This window comes from Ixodes scapularis, unplaced genomic scaffold, assembly GCF_016920785.2.
Source record: "Ixodes scapularis isolate PalLabHiFi unplaced genomic scaffold, ASM1692078v2 PGA_scaffold13__105_contigs__length_92229423, whole genome shotgun sequence".
NCBI lineage: Eukaryota > Metazoa > Arthropoda > Arachnida > Ixodida > Ixodidae > Ixodes > Ixodes scapularis.
The window spans coordinates 84,179,266-84,196,927 of NW_024609839.1; the positions used below are offsets into that span (position 1 = coordinate 84,179,266).

The 17,662-nt window shown below is 43.9% G+C and overlaps 1 protein-coding gene across 13 annotated transcripts in view; it reads left to right on the top strand.

Moving 5' to 3' along the window:
• The window catches only part of LOC8044067 (C-Jun-amino-terminal kinase-interacting protein 4), a 37,459-nt gene that overhangs the window by 2,394 nt on the left and 17,403 nt on the right, over positions 1 to 17,662 (top strand). For 4 of the 13 annotated variants that reach the window (XM_029978987.2, XM_029978978.4, XM_029978977.4 and 1 more), the window contains exons 3-16: positions 23 to 93; positions 187 to 272; positions 1,310 to 1,481; positions 3,331 to 3,415; positions 4,564 to 4,738; positions 5,646 to 5,734; positions 7,227 to 7,271; positions 8,189 to 8,206; positions 9,052 to 9,109; positions 10,560 to 10,616; positions 12,673 to 12,817; positions 13,969 to 14,162; positions 16,203 to 16,370; positions 17,071 to 17,341. In XM_029978987.2, coding sequence (XP_029834847.2) covers positions 23 to 93; positions 187 to 272; positions 1,310 to 1,481; positions 3,331 to 3,415; positions 4,564 to 4,738; positions 5,646 to 5,734; positions 7,227 to 7,271; positions 8,189 to 8,206; positions 9,052 to 9,109; positions 10,560 to 10,616; positions 12,673 to 12,817; positions 13,969 to 14,162; positions 16,203 to 16,370; positions 17,071 to 17,341 — 1,634 coding nt within the window. The remainder of the gene's footprint in view (positions 1 to 22; positions 94 to 186; positions 273 to 1,309; positions 1,482 to 3,330; positions 3,416 to 4,563; positions 4,739 to 5,645; positions 5,735 to 7,226; positions 7,272 to 8,188; positions 8,207 to 9,051; positions 9,110 to 10,559; positions 10,617 to 12,672; positions 12,818 to 13,968; positions 14,163 to 16,202; positions 16,371 to 17,070; positions 17,342 to 17,662) is intronic. The other 9 variants (XM_040218716.2, XM_040503959.2, XM_040503960.2 and 6 more) reach the window with 5 other exon arrangements.

Here is a 17,662-nt window from a genome sequence, read left to right on the forward strand (position 1 = left end):
GGATGCGAATGAATGTCTCCAGCAAACAGGCTAGAAGAAAAAGAATCGGAAATGAAGAAAGAATTCTCTAAGCTACACGAACGATACACTGAGGTAAGTGCAAACATTACTTTCGTCGTCTTTTGCTTACGTGCCCTTTGAAGTGTGTGCCTGTAGTTTTGTAATTTTCTACTCTTCTTTTTTTAGTTGTTCAAAACACACATGGACTACATCGAAAGGACAAAGATACTGTTTGGCTCCGATCGAATGGAGATGACGGGTTCCAAGGGAAAGTAAGCAACACTTAATCCACGTCAGCATTCAAACTTTTTTTTTTTTTTTTTTGAGTCTTGAATATGGTATTCTCCTTATGTAATGCCTCCCTCAAGAGGCCCTTAAGGTAATACAAATGAAATGAAATGAAATAGGAAGCGGGTGCGGCGAAAGCCGTATATTGTAACATTCCAAAAGATGCTCCCTCCTACCTAGAGTGTAAATCAAATACAATGAAAAAAGATAGTCTCTTTATTTATTTGTAGCCTACAGAGAAAACAAAGAAGGCGAAAATCCCACCTCCCTTTTTCGCATAATTTTATAAATTATATCTCCCGGTCTGTAAGTCACACAGTTGTACAAGTCGCACCACCCTATAAACAACCGTTTTCACAAGAAAGTTAGTATAAAAGTGACACGTTAGGATAATTGTCATGCTCATGTATTGGCACAGTCGGCGCGGAAGCTGGTAACCCCGCACACATGCATTGTGGTTGCAATATGTAGGAGGGGGAGCCACTTTTAATATCCTTGCCAATTAATCGATTAGGAAATATGAACACTACACAGATTTGTGTAATTTAAATTCCTATATAAAAAAAAAATATATATATATTCACAAGAGTCACACTGCTGCGTAAGAAGCACCAACAAAAATTTTGGGAAAAGCAAATGCGAGTTACGCGAAGCGCAAGTTGGTCCGCTCCTTTTGCAGGGGCTGTGGTGACGTCGGAACGCCGAGATTTGATTGGCTCTAATTAAAGGATGGTGGGTAGGCCTCAAGGCAAGCTGCCTCGAGGTCTACCCACTATCCTTCCAATCGGAGCCAATCGGAGCTCGGGGTTCCGACGGCAGTGCAACCCCTGCTCAAGAAGCGGACGAACTTACCCTCCACATATACCGGAGAATACGGTTTAATGCGCGTCACAAGCTAGAATATAGATGCGCGTCTTCGTCCTAGACTTGCCGTGTTTCTCGACCGCCCCTTCGTTGCCCCGATGAACGTTCGTGCTCTCTTATCTCCTTTCCTCTCTCCTTCCCGCATTTGGCCGAGCAGCAGGCTGGGGCTCCACTTTGCCCCGAGCAAGTCGCCCGGAGGTCCGTCGTCGCTAGCGCTGTCGGGCGAAACGACGCCGGCCAGGAGTGTCGCGAGCCTACCCGACTACCCCGACCTGATCTCTCCCACCAAGAGTCCCGACGCCAGCACCAACCTCAAGAGCGAGATACAGGTGACCGGAGCCTCCGAACAAGCTACGCTTCGGGCTAACGACACTTTGGCCATCTTACTGCCTGACCCTTTGACGGCCAAGTTTCCTTCCCTAAAGACGTTTTCCAGTGCTTGGGGATTTGTTTCCAAGAGAATAGCAGAAAGACACGATCGATGTGCAGGTTGATGCTTTTATTAATCCAGCGGGAGCACGTACGGTGCTTGCAAGCTGTTCAGGTTTAAAAGCATCGAAGAGATGTATCGAAGGCAAAAGTTGTCACCTCTCCTCTGTTCAGTCCGCTTCCGCGACGTTCCGGCAGCTTGGAGATCCAAACTGGAGATACTTTTACGGAGTTTCCCCGCCGGACAGTTAGCTCTCATTTTCTGAATTCAATTCCGAGTAGCGTTAAAAGTCGGTCTGGGCAATTGATAGATTAACCTCCCGATTATTCAATTATTGACTCGATAGCAATAGATTTTTTTAACCGGTTTATCAATAAAATTTTTGACAAACCAAAAAAGTAAAAATTAAACGTTTTTCCTATGCAGACGTAGACGGGTACGCCTGTGGAAGTGTAAACTCTAGGTGAAATTTTAACCTAAAGTAAAATGTAGGGGCGAGATTTGTAACTCCAGACAAGCGCAGAAGGTTACGCGTGTCCTGGCCACCTCAACGCCGCGCGAGCGTCCATTAATAGCGCAGCAGAGACAATTGCGAGCAGTTGAAGGAGGTCGCTGTTGCCGGAGAATATCAATGACCCTTTTTGCCTCGTGCAGCTGAAGTAATAATTTGTGAGGGCCTTTGAACTGTTCTCAACTACGCATCAAGGTTGATTTATGATCAGAATTGTATATTGCGCCGTTTAAAGTGAGAAAGATATAATTTTGACTTTTTATAAAAAAAGTGCGTAGAAATGAATAACGTTAATTAATAAATTAAGAGGTGGTGATTAATCAGATTACAACTCTTAATCGACACCGAGCCCTAGTTTAAAGTCTGAATCGGAAGAGCCAGCACTCCAATCGCCACTACAGCCAGAGCGGCCAACATGTGCGCTGTACCTCACGTGCGCGGAGCCTATGATTTCAATACTATAAATAACCTCAGCAAAGTGAAACATTCTGCAAATATAACCTTTAGAGATTGCGTATGTGAACACCAGCAAGGCTATGCTAAAACTGTCTAATGTCAGCTACATGGGAAAGCCACTTTTCCTAGGAGGTCAGGAAGATTTAGTTTTTTAACAGTTCAGACTTTATACATTTGTTTCGTTTTGCTTGCAGAGGTGCCGTTTGTCAGGAATAAAGTTGAATTTCCTACCCTTTAGAATATTCTGAAACTTTTTGGGTTTTCAGTTTCTAGAAATCATTTTACTCTGACAGGAAGTTCTTTTTGATTTTCTGGTTGAGAAGGGCCACACACAGATCTGGGTTAGGTGCGGTAAGTATGACAGACAGTGGCTTTCTTATCGAGGTAAAAATATCCTCGCGAGACAAGGTCTTCTCTGCCGATGAAGTGCTGAACATTATCTTTTCTCGCTGTGCGTGGAAACAGGATAATAGATATTTTCTTCGTTTATAGTTTAACCCTTCGGAATCCAAGCTGCACAATAGTTATGCAGAAAAACGCATGCTAAATTTTGTTTTCCCAAAATCGTCTTGATTAGCAGTCGGGAGATTGCGTTTTGAGTGTCTTTTCTCCCTGCCGACATCAATAAGTAATAAAAGACTATGTTTATTGTGCGACTTCGTCGTATCTTGCTACTCACTGGCGCGACAACTGAGAAATTTGTCGCCCTTTGCGGCTAACCTGTCAGTAGATTGACAGAATTCAATTGAACTCAATCAACACATTTCTTTTTTTGTCTCAGGAAGTTAAAGTGGGAGTGGCATCAGCAACAACTGTGGCACCACAACCAGCGACGGAGCAACCTTCTAAAGTTGGCCAAGTACAGAGTAAGCTGCTCTCATTCTTGTCACTTTTACTTTATTTGCCATCACTTAATCACCCAGAGGACAATACTTTATGCATTGCCCAGTTGTTGGTAGTTGAACAATGCACTTGCCATTATTTATTGACTGCCACCTGACTACTCGTTTCACTGACCGTTTGGTTCCAAGGCAGTATCAACATTGCCTCATTGTAGTCATTTGGGGAAGAAACATGCATGTTACTCATGTATCCACTCTTAAAGTGCAGTGTTCTGCATTTATTGCTGAGTGTGTCCTATTTCAGACTGAATCTTGTGAAATGCTTTAACATAGAGGAGATTTTTATTATTGATATCGGTCAGCTGAAGGTAGGATAAAATGCTATATTCTTTTGTGATTATCTCAAGATGACAGAAGGTACACCATTATTTGTTCTGAAACTGCTAGCTGGCTTATTGCATTAGAGCTTGAATCTTGAAGGGGAGCTAACGTGAATTTTGAGACCATCTTTTATGGCACAAACTCAATCTACATGCCATAAGCATCCTTTAAAATCCAAGATCACAATCACGCTTGACATTTTTTGCACTTAAAAACGTTGGAGTGCACCGCGACACAGCCCTTTTTCTGAGATATCTCAAAGTCCATCTTAGTGCCCCTTCAACTGTGCTACAAGCTTTAGTTTGGTTGAACTAGTTGGCACATATTGGTGGAGGGTGAGCTTGAACTTACAGAAACTAACAAAGGACGGACAGAACTGTACAAAACAGCTAACTGACAGATTCGCTTTAGTACATCGATCTTTGTAACTAACGGTTATCTTATGTACGTGTGAATGACATATGATGAAGAAGACGATTTTGCAAACAAAGAGCAAAGTTGTTAGTCAGTCGTTTTGTCCTGTTCTCTCCTTTCTTTGTTTGTTTCTGTAAGTTCAAGCTGACATTTCACCACTTAACTGTGCTTACCTTTTCTGCTACTGAGTTTTAAAGTCATGTCTCATTTAATTCTTGTCCTATTGACACAAATACCCTGCTATGTGGACAATATTTTTTGGAGACGAACTGGGTAAATACGCACATTTTTGTCTCATTATTACGAGCAACTTGCGTTATGGACGCTTTTTGGGGGAAATGAAGGTGTCCATATTAACGAGACATCACTGTACTCAGCTACGGAACGACTCAACTTGGCTTGTTTCTGGCTTGGCTCAGAGAGCGGATGGGTGGATGGATTCAGCACAGACATGTCTATGTCCGAGACGACGTCGCTGACCCCCGAGGTCGAAGACATTGAGGAGATTGCTATGGACAGCGAAGTGGGCATCGACAAGACAACAGTTCACAGGTTCGTTTGCGGAGCTCTCTTTATCTCGCCAGGTCGGCCTGTCGTCCTTCGTTGTCATTCTCGTATCTGTCTGTGTTTTGTTCCCGCTCTTCAAATGGTGTAGAAGCCTGATAATTGAGGAGTTTGCTTCAAGAAGTAGGTTTTCGAAAATTAGTTTTTTCATTATTTATTCTATGTTAGCCCGATATCCAAGAGGCCTGTTTGTGAGGAGGGGAGGTTTCGATTTTACGGAAACCGAGACGGACAGTGGTCATGATTATTATCGAAAAAATGTGCACCAAAGGCATGTTTGCAACTGCTATATTTCTCAAATTTTGCACAGTGGAGGTGGGTTTTGGGAATATTTCATGGGCACAAAATTGCGCCGTTGGGAGTGGTGTGCTATCTGTGTATTCATTGCCATTGGTTATTATATTCGCATAACTTAGTTTTTGCCATTCTTTTTTCTTAAATATCAAAATTCACAAAAATTGGGTTCTAGCAAAAATCAAGTAATTTAAAATTATGTAGAGTAAAAAATTGGACTTTGTTACTACGACCCCAATTAATCATGCTGTTGAATTTACGACATGGAAATAATTATGAACGTACATTAAGACCCAAGAACCCAGGGATCCTGGGTTCAATCCCCACCCCTGCCTGTCTTGACCTGGGTGAGCATTGAGTGGTTGTGTAACTGTGTGATGCACATAAAACAGCTCAGGCTTGCACTGGTACTACACTGACTAAATTTCCAATCTACAGCTGAGACACTGGATGCCCATTGTTACTTACTAAATTCCAGCTGTATAAACATACACACTACACAATCCTTAGATAAGAAGCTGGCAGTTGTTCATCCTGAAAATCTATCCTGAGATTGAAGAACACATGAAAACAAAGTTTGTGTCTTGCCTTGTTTCGGCAGAGAGCAACGAAGGCCAAACACTCTCTACCAGGAGTTGAGTTTCCACGACGAAAATTTGGGCGAGGGTGAAGACGGTTCTGACGTCACAGGTATGCCCCCGTCGTGTTCTGTTACTCTTTCCTTTTTTGTTTACATATTTCAGCCTCCGAAAAAGTAGAGGTCAAAGTAGGCGATGCTGGACATCTTAACCCATGACGTTTGCTAGGAGACTGAGCCTTGTTCAGGGGGCGTAGTCAGTGTTTTAGAGTTTAGAGAAAGCGACGATCATTACTTACAAGCAACAATCGTTCCCTGGAAGTAACACTTGTTACCTTGGGGTGTTTAATCTCTCGGGTTTGAGGGGATCAATTAAATTTAACCTGCTCACACTCTCAGGTGTGCTTGCTGTCTATGTTAAAAGGCGTGCATCTCGATCGAATTGATTTAACTACTAAACTAAGTAATTTTTTTTTAATTTTGCGCGATATAGTTACGTTGCTTTTCAATTGTCGATGGCGTGGTTTTTAACTGAAATGCTTGACTAGGGTTGGGACGTGTCTAGCAACTAGCTTGGTTTACTGTGTCAGAGTTGCAAATTATGCTCCTTGTGGCGTTTCCTTAAATGCTGCTCAAAGGAAACTATGTTCATCCTGGAGAATATGCTTCTTCAGGTCAGTTGTTCAATTGGGAGCAATTTATTGGTGGTCTATGCATCATGTTTTATGTGGCTTTGGGCTGTTTCATGCAACTGCAACGCATGAGAGAGAATGCGCTGTTTTTATGCTTTTACGTATCTTTATTTACCTTAAGTCACTCTTTACTGCTGCTGTTCGAAATACTATATGAAATACGTGGGGCAACGAAGCCTAAATGAAGCAGTGGTGAGGGTGCATGCTAGCTGGTGTAATCTGAGCATAGTTGTAAACCCGAGATGGGATAGGGACCAGGGAGGGGAGAACACAGAACGGATGAAGTCTCGTTGCTTGACGCAGTGTAAGCACTGTGAAACTGAAATTTGGTTGTGTGATCGAGAGCTTTGTGTGGTGCAAATTAGGTAATCCTCATGTCAGGTGCCCTTCATTGGTTGGCACATAAACCAGAAAAATTACATCTAGCTTCCATAAATTAACTTTAAGGGTAGGGAACTCTAATTCAGATGTTACCATTTATATTTGTTACTGAAGCAGCAAGGCAAAGCAATTTTCGATAGTGTGATTCCCAGCTTGAAATGCTAATGTTAATAAAGAGCCAAAGTAAATTTATGTGCTAGTTAATAGGATCAAATGCAGTAAAGCAAGGTTTGAACATGAGCACTTGTACCAGCAGGGTTATTCAATTTCAGTTCCAGTATGAACATTGAGTTTATGATAGTGTTTGCAAAAACTTCTTTTTTTGTCTCAGAGTAGCTAAAAGTTTCGTTTTAAAGGGTGACTTAAATTAGCCTGAAATGTTTCGTTCTGAACATTGACACTTTCCGCCGGCCTTTAGAAACATTTCTTGAACGTTTCATTGCTTGTTTCATTCACTGATACGGCTGCATGAACGGCTTGGCTTGCTTGTTTCTTTTCCTCTTTTTTTTCTTTTTCTTTCTTGTTTCCTCAGAGAGCGACAGTGAGAATGAGGCCGATAATCATGCTGGCAAAAACGGTAGGCCTCTGTGGCATTTTTGAGTTCATTGCTCGAGTTGTGTCGTCGTTACTTTGTTACCGTCTTTTGTCAGTGTCGTTCGTTTGTCGTTCTTGTGCGTTGGTTGTTCTGCTACCCTAGTGTTATTATTACTAATTAATTTAATGTGAGATTTGGTGATTCAAGTTAACTGAACATAACTCATAGCACACATAATTTATGAACTGTGTATCAACCTGTTTTTAACGCTTGGAAACTGTTGAGCATGCTCTTGCAGAAACGAGACTTTTAGGGTATATATAGAAGAAGGGTGACATAAAATGTTCAGGGATTTAGCTCTGACTTCATAAAAACTTGTTATTCATTCTATTTCTCATCATAAACTCCCTCGTTACAATTTCAAGGCGAGAATGAGGGAGAAGAGTATTTACTAGTTCCACATTTTGAGTAAAGTTCAGTCCTTGTCTTTAAAGGAAAAAATGCGTAGAAAGTTTTCTTGAAGCATTTCATGACATTTGCATTTACCGTGGGATCTGTATATTGTCTCAGAGCGAGGTAGTCATATAGATGCATAGAATTTATCTTAGATTTTGGTAACATTCGTGTTCTTTACAAGGTATTTTTATTTTGAGCAGGTAGGTTGACATAAGAGAATGTATGCGTACACGTAACTTGGCAGCATACATATTACATTGGTTAAGGCTTGGAGTTGTAAATTACCGCACTTATTGCGAATTAACATTCCTTTTATAAAATTTTGTTTTGTCGAAGGGTTTGAAAGAAGCTTTTCGTTTGAATCGGGAGGCTGGGGACAGGTAGTTAATGCTGAGATGTGTTTGCTAAATTAGTATTCAGTCAAGTCTTGTTACAATGTCAGTCAGTGAAGTAACAACAAATAACAAACTTCTTCCCTCTGTTTTACACGTCGTTACTCACAGTTACTGACAACATTTTCGGTAAGCATGACCAGTCTTTTTTGACGGCTTTACTAACGGTCGTGAGGCTTTCTGGTGTGTGCTAATTATCAGCATGCCTTTTAATTGAATGGCGTTCTTCTAACAAGACGGGCTTCTCGAGAAAAAACACAGTTGCAAAGAAGCTTTGAAAATAGCCCTCTAGAAATTTATTTTACAAATGACAATTGGTAACCATCTTAATTTAATTAGTTAATTTTGAGACAATTCTGCTTATGTCGCCTGTTTGGTTTCAGGATGATTTGACAGATTTATTTCAAATATTTTCTCAACGTGCTTGGCATAAGCAAAGCTGATTGCTTTGCATAGAATATTTATTTATTTTATTCTAGCTGATATGTATCTATATATTTTTCTTTGTTGGGACCAGAAATATATTTTGCTTTTGAGTGGCAACAAAACATATGTTGTCATTTGAATTCATATATGTAACAAACACCTGTTTTGCAAAATTTGTTTATCGCATGACCAGTTGGGGAAGTTGCATAATAGTTCAGTAAGACAATTTAAAAATTTCATGGCTTGTAAAACCGGTTTTTGTTGTGAAAGATGGGCAACTGTAAGTATAGGTTCCACCGAATTGAATTGGTGAAAGTGCTCAGGCAAGCATGCGCCTCATGACGAGCATTGCCTAGCTGTACGCAATGCTTCGAGGCTTTCCTACGTAACTCCTCTAGCACAAAAAAATCAACAGCCTTTTTCTATTTAGCTTGGGCTTTCTGCTTTGCTCTCCTTGGCTTATTTCGCTTTGCCATCCAAATATTGTCACATTTCCTCTAAACATGGCTGACCGAAGTGATAATTACAATTTGCACGTTGCATTGCAGGCATGGGCAAAGAAGTGGAGAACATTATCATGGAGAACATCGAACTGCTTGCCACAAAGTAAGCTTCTCTTAAATCATGTTTTTGTCATCATCTGCTTGGTGGCAAGGCTGGCATGCACGGTTTATGGCATAGGAGTTTTTGTAGAGGGATGTCGATAGCTACGCTCTAACGAAGGCGCCTGCACAGTGTACTTCTCTTCGAAGCACACGTCGAGCAATCGTTCCATACACACGGAAGGATCATACCAAATGATGGAACTTTCGTAAACTTTTCTGGTGCAAAAATGTGATCCGCCCTGTGAAGGCACTGAACATTATGTTTCTTGTGTGTACAGCTCTACAACTTCTTAATGATATCCCGTCTCACTGTGGTGATATGAGCAAGAATAAGTGTGTGCGTGCAAAAATGTTTTGTGTGAGTGTCATCTTCTAGGCTCTTCTGCTATTTGCACACAACCCCTGCTCTGTATCTGTTGGTAGAGCTAACCGCCGCTGGAGCAGTGTGCAGCCAGCAGCAGAGCCTAGCGGACGACGCTCGCATGAACGTTCTTTGTGTCCACACGCCTATTCTCGCTCATATCACAACATTGCTCCTTCATACGGCGCTGACTAACCCACTGATAAAAGCTCCCGTGATACTATTAAAAAAGTGGAGAGCTGTACACGTCTCACAGAAAACAATGTTTCAAGGCAAAAGAATACTCTTTATTTTTATCATTTATACTAGTCTCCTTTCTTCAAATGCAGCGATCGGTTTGAAGTATGCTCTGCGGGATTACTTGTTGGAGCATAGCTACGGTCGTTTTCACCTCAAGAACTACAATGTGCAACAGCTTGCAAAAAAAAAAAAAAATTAATTGCCTTTTAATGATGAGTGCGCTACCCACGAGTCAGTGAATTTAATACTACTCGTCGGTTTTCCTGTTAAATAGTGTGTCTACGTGCAGAAGGGACGCTTCTGTTATGGGGGTACCCCGAGCTGGCGGGCAGTATTTGTCGTGAGAGAAGTTTTAAATGCGTGGGAGTTACAGATCCTCTGTTACCTCACGGTCTTACGTGAGCACATGACACCATAATATCAGTGTCATGTGATGGAATAATGTCACATGACATCATGTGATCATCAGGGGAGCGTGTGGCACATGACCTTACATCAAATGACCATGTGATGCGACATCACGGTGAATCTTTATAAAACACCGACGATGCCACACTGATGCCACGACGTTCACCATCGAGGCTGCGTGCCACGGACACACAGGCCCTGAGAGCTATCCCCAAAAATGCTGCGCACGTAAAAGTAAGCGCGAAAGTGCACAAATTGGAAGGAATGGGACGGTGTGGCCCTTGTTTCCCCGAGGTGGAAGCGACCAATTGCAGCAGCCTACAGGACGCCGTCTTCCGGACCGACTAACCATTCCCCTTTTTGACCTTTCCCCCTCACGCTTGCTGACCTTGGGGTGAAGCCTGCCTCATTTTTAACACCACCTAATTGTTTCTGCTTCTAGGAATGCGCTAAACATTGTTAAAGATGACCTAATCGCCAGGGTTGACCTCCTCACCAGGTGAGTAGCCTCCTCCTCCCCTGGTCTCATTGGTGGCTTGCCTCCCGCGTGCCACTGTCGCCTGCATGCGTGGGGAATTCATGGGCACTGGCCTTCGGCGCTTCATCCACTGTCGCATCGCAGAAACTTCCTCCATTTCTTCCGCAAGCGGACGGGACTTGTACCAACCACAAGTCTACATAGGGATTGGTGCTGCAGCGGCACTACCTACTGTAAAATATTGAGCATGTGCTCATGTCGCAATAAGCATCTCCGCACCTACTTTTGAAACATTTGAAGTTGTAGGTTAAGGACATATCAAGTGTCTGCCCCAACAAACTTCTGAGCTAACGAGGTGCTCCTCCTTCATGTCAGCTGCTTCTCCAAGAAGCTGGTGCATTACTGTAAAGCTTTATGCACATGCGTTTATGCGAAGCGATGAAGCTTGATGCGCATGCTTCGTTGCAAAGTGGCAAAGCTTGACGCAAGAGCACCGCCGCGAAACATGCCTGACGAGGGCGGCGCGGGTGTTTTGTAGATAAGCGATTCCACCAGACCCTTTTACTGCTCACGTACCCTTCTGTTGGATCAAACAAGGGCATATCCTATTATGTGCGCCTTCTGCGTTTCTTCTCTCAAGCCCCGTTCCTATTTTTTCGTGATTATCTCAGACTTCTGAGTGAGCACTTGCTTCATATTTTACCGTAGCATCTTTCGGGCAATCCCGCTTTTGCTCGAAAAGGTTGTGCCTAGAAGCGGATTCTCTTTTTGCAAAATACAAATTTGGACGGTACGGCATCGATCATTCCGTTCCTTAACCTTTTTTCCGGGGTCACAAGAGGAAAGGCCCTGCTACACTATGTTTGACCGTTGGTCTACGCTACAATGTGTTTTGCACCACCGCACTTTGTGGGCTGTTGGAAAGTTGTGTTTATGGCTAGGAATATGCATGGTTTTGGGTTGCATGTTGCAGTGCCTAAAGTGTGCCAATACCCATCATCTGACGCATAGTCTGTAAGGGATCCTAAATGGGTTACATAGTAAATAAGTTTCTGCGTGCTGTAGTAACTGGCAAGGTGAGGATGGCAGGAAGACGCTCCGGTTGTCCCGCCTCCTGTGCAAGCTTTCTGCCTTTGACAATGCTTCAACGTCTCGTGCACCTCGAGCTTGTGTATGCAGCCGAAGCATGGCAGGAAGCATGGAGCGCGTGCTGGGGGCCAGTCGTTTGAAGGACACGCCCTGCCATGCTCTCTCTCTATCAATGACTGCCGTAAAATATTGAGCGCCTGCCCATTCCACAATGAGCACCCATCCCCCAGTTTTACGTGATTATCTTCAAATTTTTAGTGGGCGCTTGCTCGGGGTCTTACGGTATACACGTTGCATAATTTTCACAAACTTCATTATATTTCTGGGTCATACTCCCGTCTGAGTAAACAAATCAAGCATAAACTATTTTTTGTTTTTTTCTTCGTTGAATGTTTAGTTGAGCTGCGGTACCGTCGCGGAGGTTTTACAAAAAAATGTTGACTCTCATGCGGACTCCCTTGTGACAGATTGTTGAATCCTCTCACTTAGAAGGCTGGCTCGCACATTGGCGTTTTGAGTGTGACCTAATCTTTTACGACCACTCATGACGAAATGATGCCATCTGTCAAGGCGCATTGGCCTACTTCCGTTCTGAGCGTATTTCCTAATTTTATTACGTATCATTTTTAATCATGAGCTTGAAATAATTTCTTGACCGTTATAAATTGGTGACCATTTCTCGTATTTTGTGTATAGATTAGATGCTGCAGGCGCTGCCACACCTTTTTTTAGTTTAGGACCTGAGTGTTCAAGTGCTGTTTGTGAACCGGCACCACTTCATTTCAACTCTGCACAACTTGTCGCTGCGGAGTGCAAAGTGTTGTAGCGCGGTCGGTTGCACTGCGGCGCAAATGTGTGAACCGGCCCTGATTCTTGTACTACCGTCGTAACCGTCGCATCTGGAGTTTGTGTCCTTCCAAAAGGCACGTGTGCGGGAAGCTGAGGTGTCCGTGAGGCTATCCTCCTCTCTTCGTTTCTCGCTGCGCAGTGAGAAGGAGATTCTACAGGGGGAGCTGAAGGCGCTGGAGCACATCAGGGACGCCCAAAAGCAGAAGATCCACGAGATGGAGGAGGAGATGAAGAAGGTCAGGGAGGAGCTGGAGAAGATGAAGGCTGCCAAGTCGGATGATGAGGTAACGGTCCGACGTGTGTCGGCCCAACGCATTTCGGCTTAACACGTTTCGACCCAGCATGTCTGGGCATGACGCATTTTGGCCTGATAGGTTTCAGCCTGTTGCATTTCGGCTCGACGTGTCTCAGCCCAGCGTGCTTCAGAGCAACACGTTTTGGCCCAACGCGTTGCAGCTCTATGTGTTTTGGCTCGGCGTGTTTCAGATTGACGCGTTTCAGGCCGATGCGTTTCAGCCCGACATGTTTTGACACAATGCGTTCCGGTCCGACGCAAAATGGGTTAGCGCGTTTCGGCCCAGCATGTCTTGGCACAACACGTTTTGGCCTGATAGGTTTCAGCTTGATGCATTTTAGCTCGACGTGTCTCAGCCCGGCGTGCTTCAGAGCAATACGTTTCGGCCCAACCCGTTTCGACCTGATGCATTTCAGCTCTATGTGTTTCGACTTGGCGTGTTTCAGATTGACGCATTTCAGGCCTGTGCGTTTCAGCCCGACATGTTTTGACACGACGCGTTCCGGCTCGACGCGTTACGACTTGGCACGTTTCGGCACGCTGACTGCTCTCCTTCATGTAATATGCTGCAACTTTTTTCTCTAGATATACATTCTGAAGTTGGTAAGCATTTGGAAGTATTTGAAATTATGTATTGGTAACTTATTATTGGTCAAGGAAGATCACATGCACATTTGACTGTATTCCTGTCCTGCAATGACCTGAAAGTATGTTCTGCTTCCAAAAATTAGCAGCTCTATATCAATGAATCGATCAAACCGTCATTGCTGGTTTGCGTATTATGAGAAATGCATCAGACGTTGCTGTGGCACGCGTCACTCTCAACGTGACGCCCCGAAATTCCAGTTTGCTTCCACAGGAATGTGATTTGGCAATAAAACTACCACAGTATAGATTGGGCAGCATTTGACGATGTGGCAGATACTTTGTTATTGAAGGGCAAAAAGTAAGCGAGTTGATTTATGCCATTCACCCAAGGTTCAGGCGCCTGGCCACTGTTGAGGTTCGTCTTTTTGCTTGACGAAAACGCCATTCTCTGTTGTCATCATACGTTTCAAGTCGAGTTTGAACTAAATCATTTTTTTCTTCTGCAAACTCGTTTACATAGCTCTCATCTTGCATTTGTTTTTCGCCTTCCAGCAGGAAGACGTTCCGATGGCCCAGCGCAAGCGGTTCACCCGCGTCGAGATGGCTCGTGTACTGATGGAGCGTAACCAGTACAAGGAGCGCTACATGGAGCTGCAGGAGGCGATCCGGTGGACTGGCATGATCAAGGCATCGCGGACCGACCCCACCATGGATTCCAAGAAGAACCGTTCCTCCATCTGGAAAATGTGAGCTTTTGGAAAAAGGTTTTCTCTTTTGGCTCTGCCAGTGATTCTGCACTCTTGACTTGCCCCGCTTCCTTTCTGTTCTGTTTCTTTCTTCCATCGCATTGGGGCACCTTATGTTAACTTCTTGTGCAAGCCTGCCAAGAACAGAGCAATGAACCAGTCTAGTTCGGTGGATCTAGTTCGCTTAAAATCTGGAAACTTAATTAAAAATGTAAAGTGTTCGCGAAAAAAAAAAAAAGTATGGTGTTTTTTAATGGCAAAATTAAACTTGTCGCCGAATGCCCAGTCTCTATCCAAATGTCGCGCTAGCGGTCCATACCAGATCCCAGAGTTTCGGAGCTTACTGTTATCTGATTCGAAAGTTACGAGCATTTTTCCGGAACTTTCGCTGAGAAAATGACAGCTGGCTAAGTTCACAAATCCATGGGGGTGAATGACGTCGGCTACCAAAAACAGGCCTCAGTTTCCCATTGAAAATTGAGAAAATTGCTTATAGCTTTAGAACGAGATAACGGCAAGCTCCAAAACATTGGCATCTTGTTTGTGCCAGTAGCACTACCTTTGGGCAGCGGCTGGGCGTTCATTGCTGCATAGTTCATTTTTGCAGTGAAGGAAAATAAAAATTTTTGCAAACTGTTTGTAACAGGTATGTTGTTTGGGTAATTTGCAGACTGCCTAGATGTTGCTGGGGTGTTACAAGCTAGCTCAAGTGTTTCTAGATTAGTCCGGGTGTTCTACTTGTTTAAGAATGAATTACAACAACAAAAAAAGTTATGTATTCAAACTTGCATGGTATGCCTAATGAGCAGTATGTTTGTCAGCAGCAGGCGTGTTTATGGCATGCTTCTGCTACAGTGTTTTTTAAGCACATATTGTTAGCATAGGGTTGGGGGAAAAGAAAACATTGCAGGGAGTCCCATGCTTTTATTCCAACGAGTCTTGGCATCTAGATTTTGTTTTTCTCTCCTTTCTCACGCATTCGCACACTTGAAGCACAAAGTGAGTACTGCCTAGCGTAAATCAAAATAAAATAGCTAAGGACACCAATATTGAGGAAGCATGCTTTCCTGGTTATGTGTTTTGTGTTTTTCTGCACCGCTATCGCCTACCAGCTTTGGAATTTTGTGGTTTTTGCATGCCTCACTACCAATTACTTGTTTGCTGACCGATTTAATTGTGCCTCAGAAAACAAAAAACTGAACAGTATTTTGTAAATTTGGAAAAGGCATTTGTTACAGGTTTAAAATGAAATTTTAGTGTTTGCATGACTATGTGCAACCTATGCATTATTTATGACGTCATCTATATTTCTTATGAATCGCTTGCTTGAAACTGTTCCCAACCTTAGCGTAGGCTTTTGCAGTGTTCTAAGGATCAGTCTATTGTAATCTAGCTAATGAGTCACTGTTGCAAAATGCCCGTTCTGCATATCACTAACAGTGCAGTTAGGCAAAAGTTGTGTTTTCCAACTGACGGTTTGTGGCAATTGTTGCACAGTAAACGTTTGAACCTAGTACACTTATTGGCTACTCTTTAGGAGTTAATGGTGGCTGCAACAAACTTGGTTTTTTGAAGGCTTAGACGTGCAAGCTGCGTTTCATTTTCTTGTTGTGGACAACGGCGTAGCTCAGTGCAAGTCTGCAGTTCGGGGATATTTTGTTCGGCGCAGTGACATTAAGCAGTTTCAATGTAGTTTATGTCAGAGAAACATCACAGTCATGTTTCTGACTCTCAGTTCATTCAAATGTCACAGTCACATTTCTGACTCTTTAGTTCATTCATAAAAATTGCAGTCACCATTCTGAATCATTTAATTTGTGCCACAGTCCCATTTTTAACTCTTAGTTTATTCATAAATGCTACAGTCACATTTCTGACTCTTAGTTTATTCATGTCACATTCACATTTCTGACTCTTAGTTCATTCATAAATATTGTGGGCATATTTCGGACTCCCATTTCATTCATTTTATCGGGATTGCACTATCGTCGTTATCACACCTCTAGAGCACAACTAACGCACAACCTGCCGTTTCTCCAGCTTCAGCAACCTGTTCAGCACGGCAGACAAGCCGCAGCAGAAGCCCATCTCTACAGTCAATGTGCGTTACAGCGCCCCCTCAACAAGGCTTAGCCCGGCCCTAGAATCCATGCGCAAGAAAAGGCTCGGGGAAAAGCACCGGGGGTTTGACTTCCTGGACAGCGACCTGTGAGTTCCGGGGCTGCACCGTCTTGTCTCGGCTTGGATTTTCCGCGGCTCTTTGATGGATCTTAAGATGCCTGGCTTAGTATGACTCGGTCGACTGCACGTTTATGTGGAGAGCAAGTCATCTGCTTCTTGTGCAGGGGTTGCGGTGACGTCGGAACAACGTCGAGATCTGATTGGCTTTGATTGGAAGGATAGTGGGTAGACCTCAATGCTAGATGCCACTATTTGTTTCAATCAGCCAATGAAAGCTTGACGTTGTGGCATCATCGCAACCCCTGTGCAAGTAGCAGATGAACTTGCGCTCCGCATAGGCTGCTTCATTTTACAACTTTTGCTAAAGTAATAAGTTCAGCTAGGGTTGTGTCCTAATCTTTTACTTGCGTGTCCTTCCTTTTGTTGCTTCATTCTCTCGCTTCGTTTACTCTTATGCAATGTTTTTTTTATTAACGAAGCCAGCATGCCAGCTTCTTTCTGTAGCGGGAGGAGTGCCAAAAGTGGTTAGGGAACCAGTGAATGTGGGTGTGCTGTCGCGTTAGCATCTAAGATCTGGGGTTCCAGGCAGGTCACTGCTGTATTTAGGGGTAGGTTACTGCTCTTGCTCTTCGACACTATCGTTTCACCTCATCGTTCCACTACACATCGTTGCTGGAACCCGTTGGAAGAAGACGTCCTCGCCCTTTCGGGTGCACGTTCCTTGCAGCGCGTCGGAGCGACTACAAGCCCAACGGGCCCGCGAGCGCCGCGAGCAGTACAAGCAGGTGCGGGCGCACGTGCGCAAAGACGACGGGAGGGTCCAGGCCTACGGCTGGAGTCTTCCAACCAAGACCACCCCCGTGAAGCTGGACCTGCCTCCCAGCGGCAGCGGCGGTGGCAGTCAGCTTGGGGTGGGCCCACGAGGGGCGCCTTCGCACGTGCCTGTTCCAGTCCCCGTCTTCTGCAGGCCACTTCAGGACAGCCGGTCACCCATGAAGGTGAGGCGCATTCAACTTCGCTATGCTCTCCCGACCTCGCTATGCTCACCCGACTTCGAGTTGGGTAGAAGCATAATTTAGGGACTGTTGGCGACTCCGGCGAAATTGACGACACCTAGTGGCTGGAACTGAAAACTGTGGCGGCAGGTTCGCTCGCCGGTCTTTGTGAGCAAATCGGATATAAAGACGAAGCCGAAAAAAGAAAATTAAAAATCACCACTCGTCCACACTTAGTGTTCATTCCTAAAATGTTATCTGAATGAAACTGCCTTCCCGCATCTTTAGTGTCTATATCATCAGTCGATTCATTTAAAATTGCGA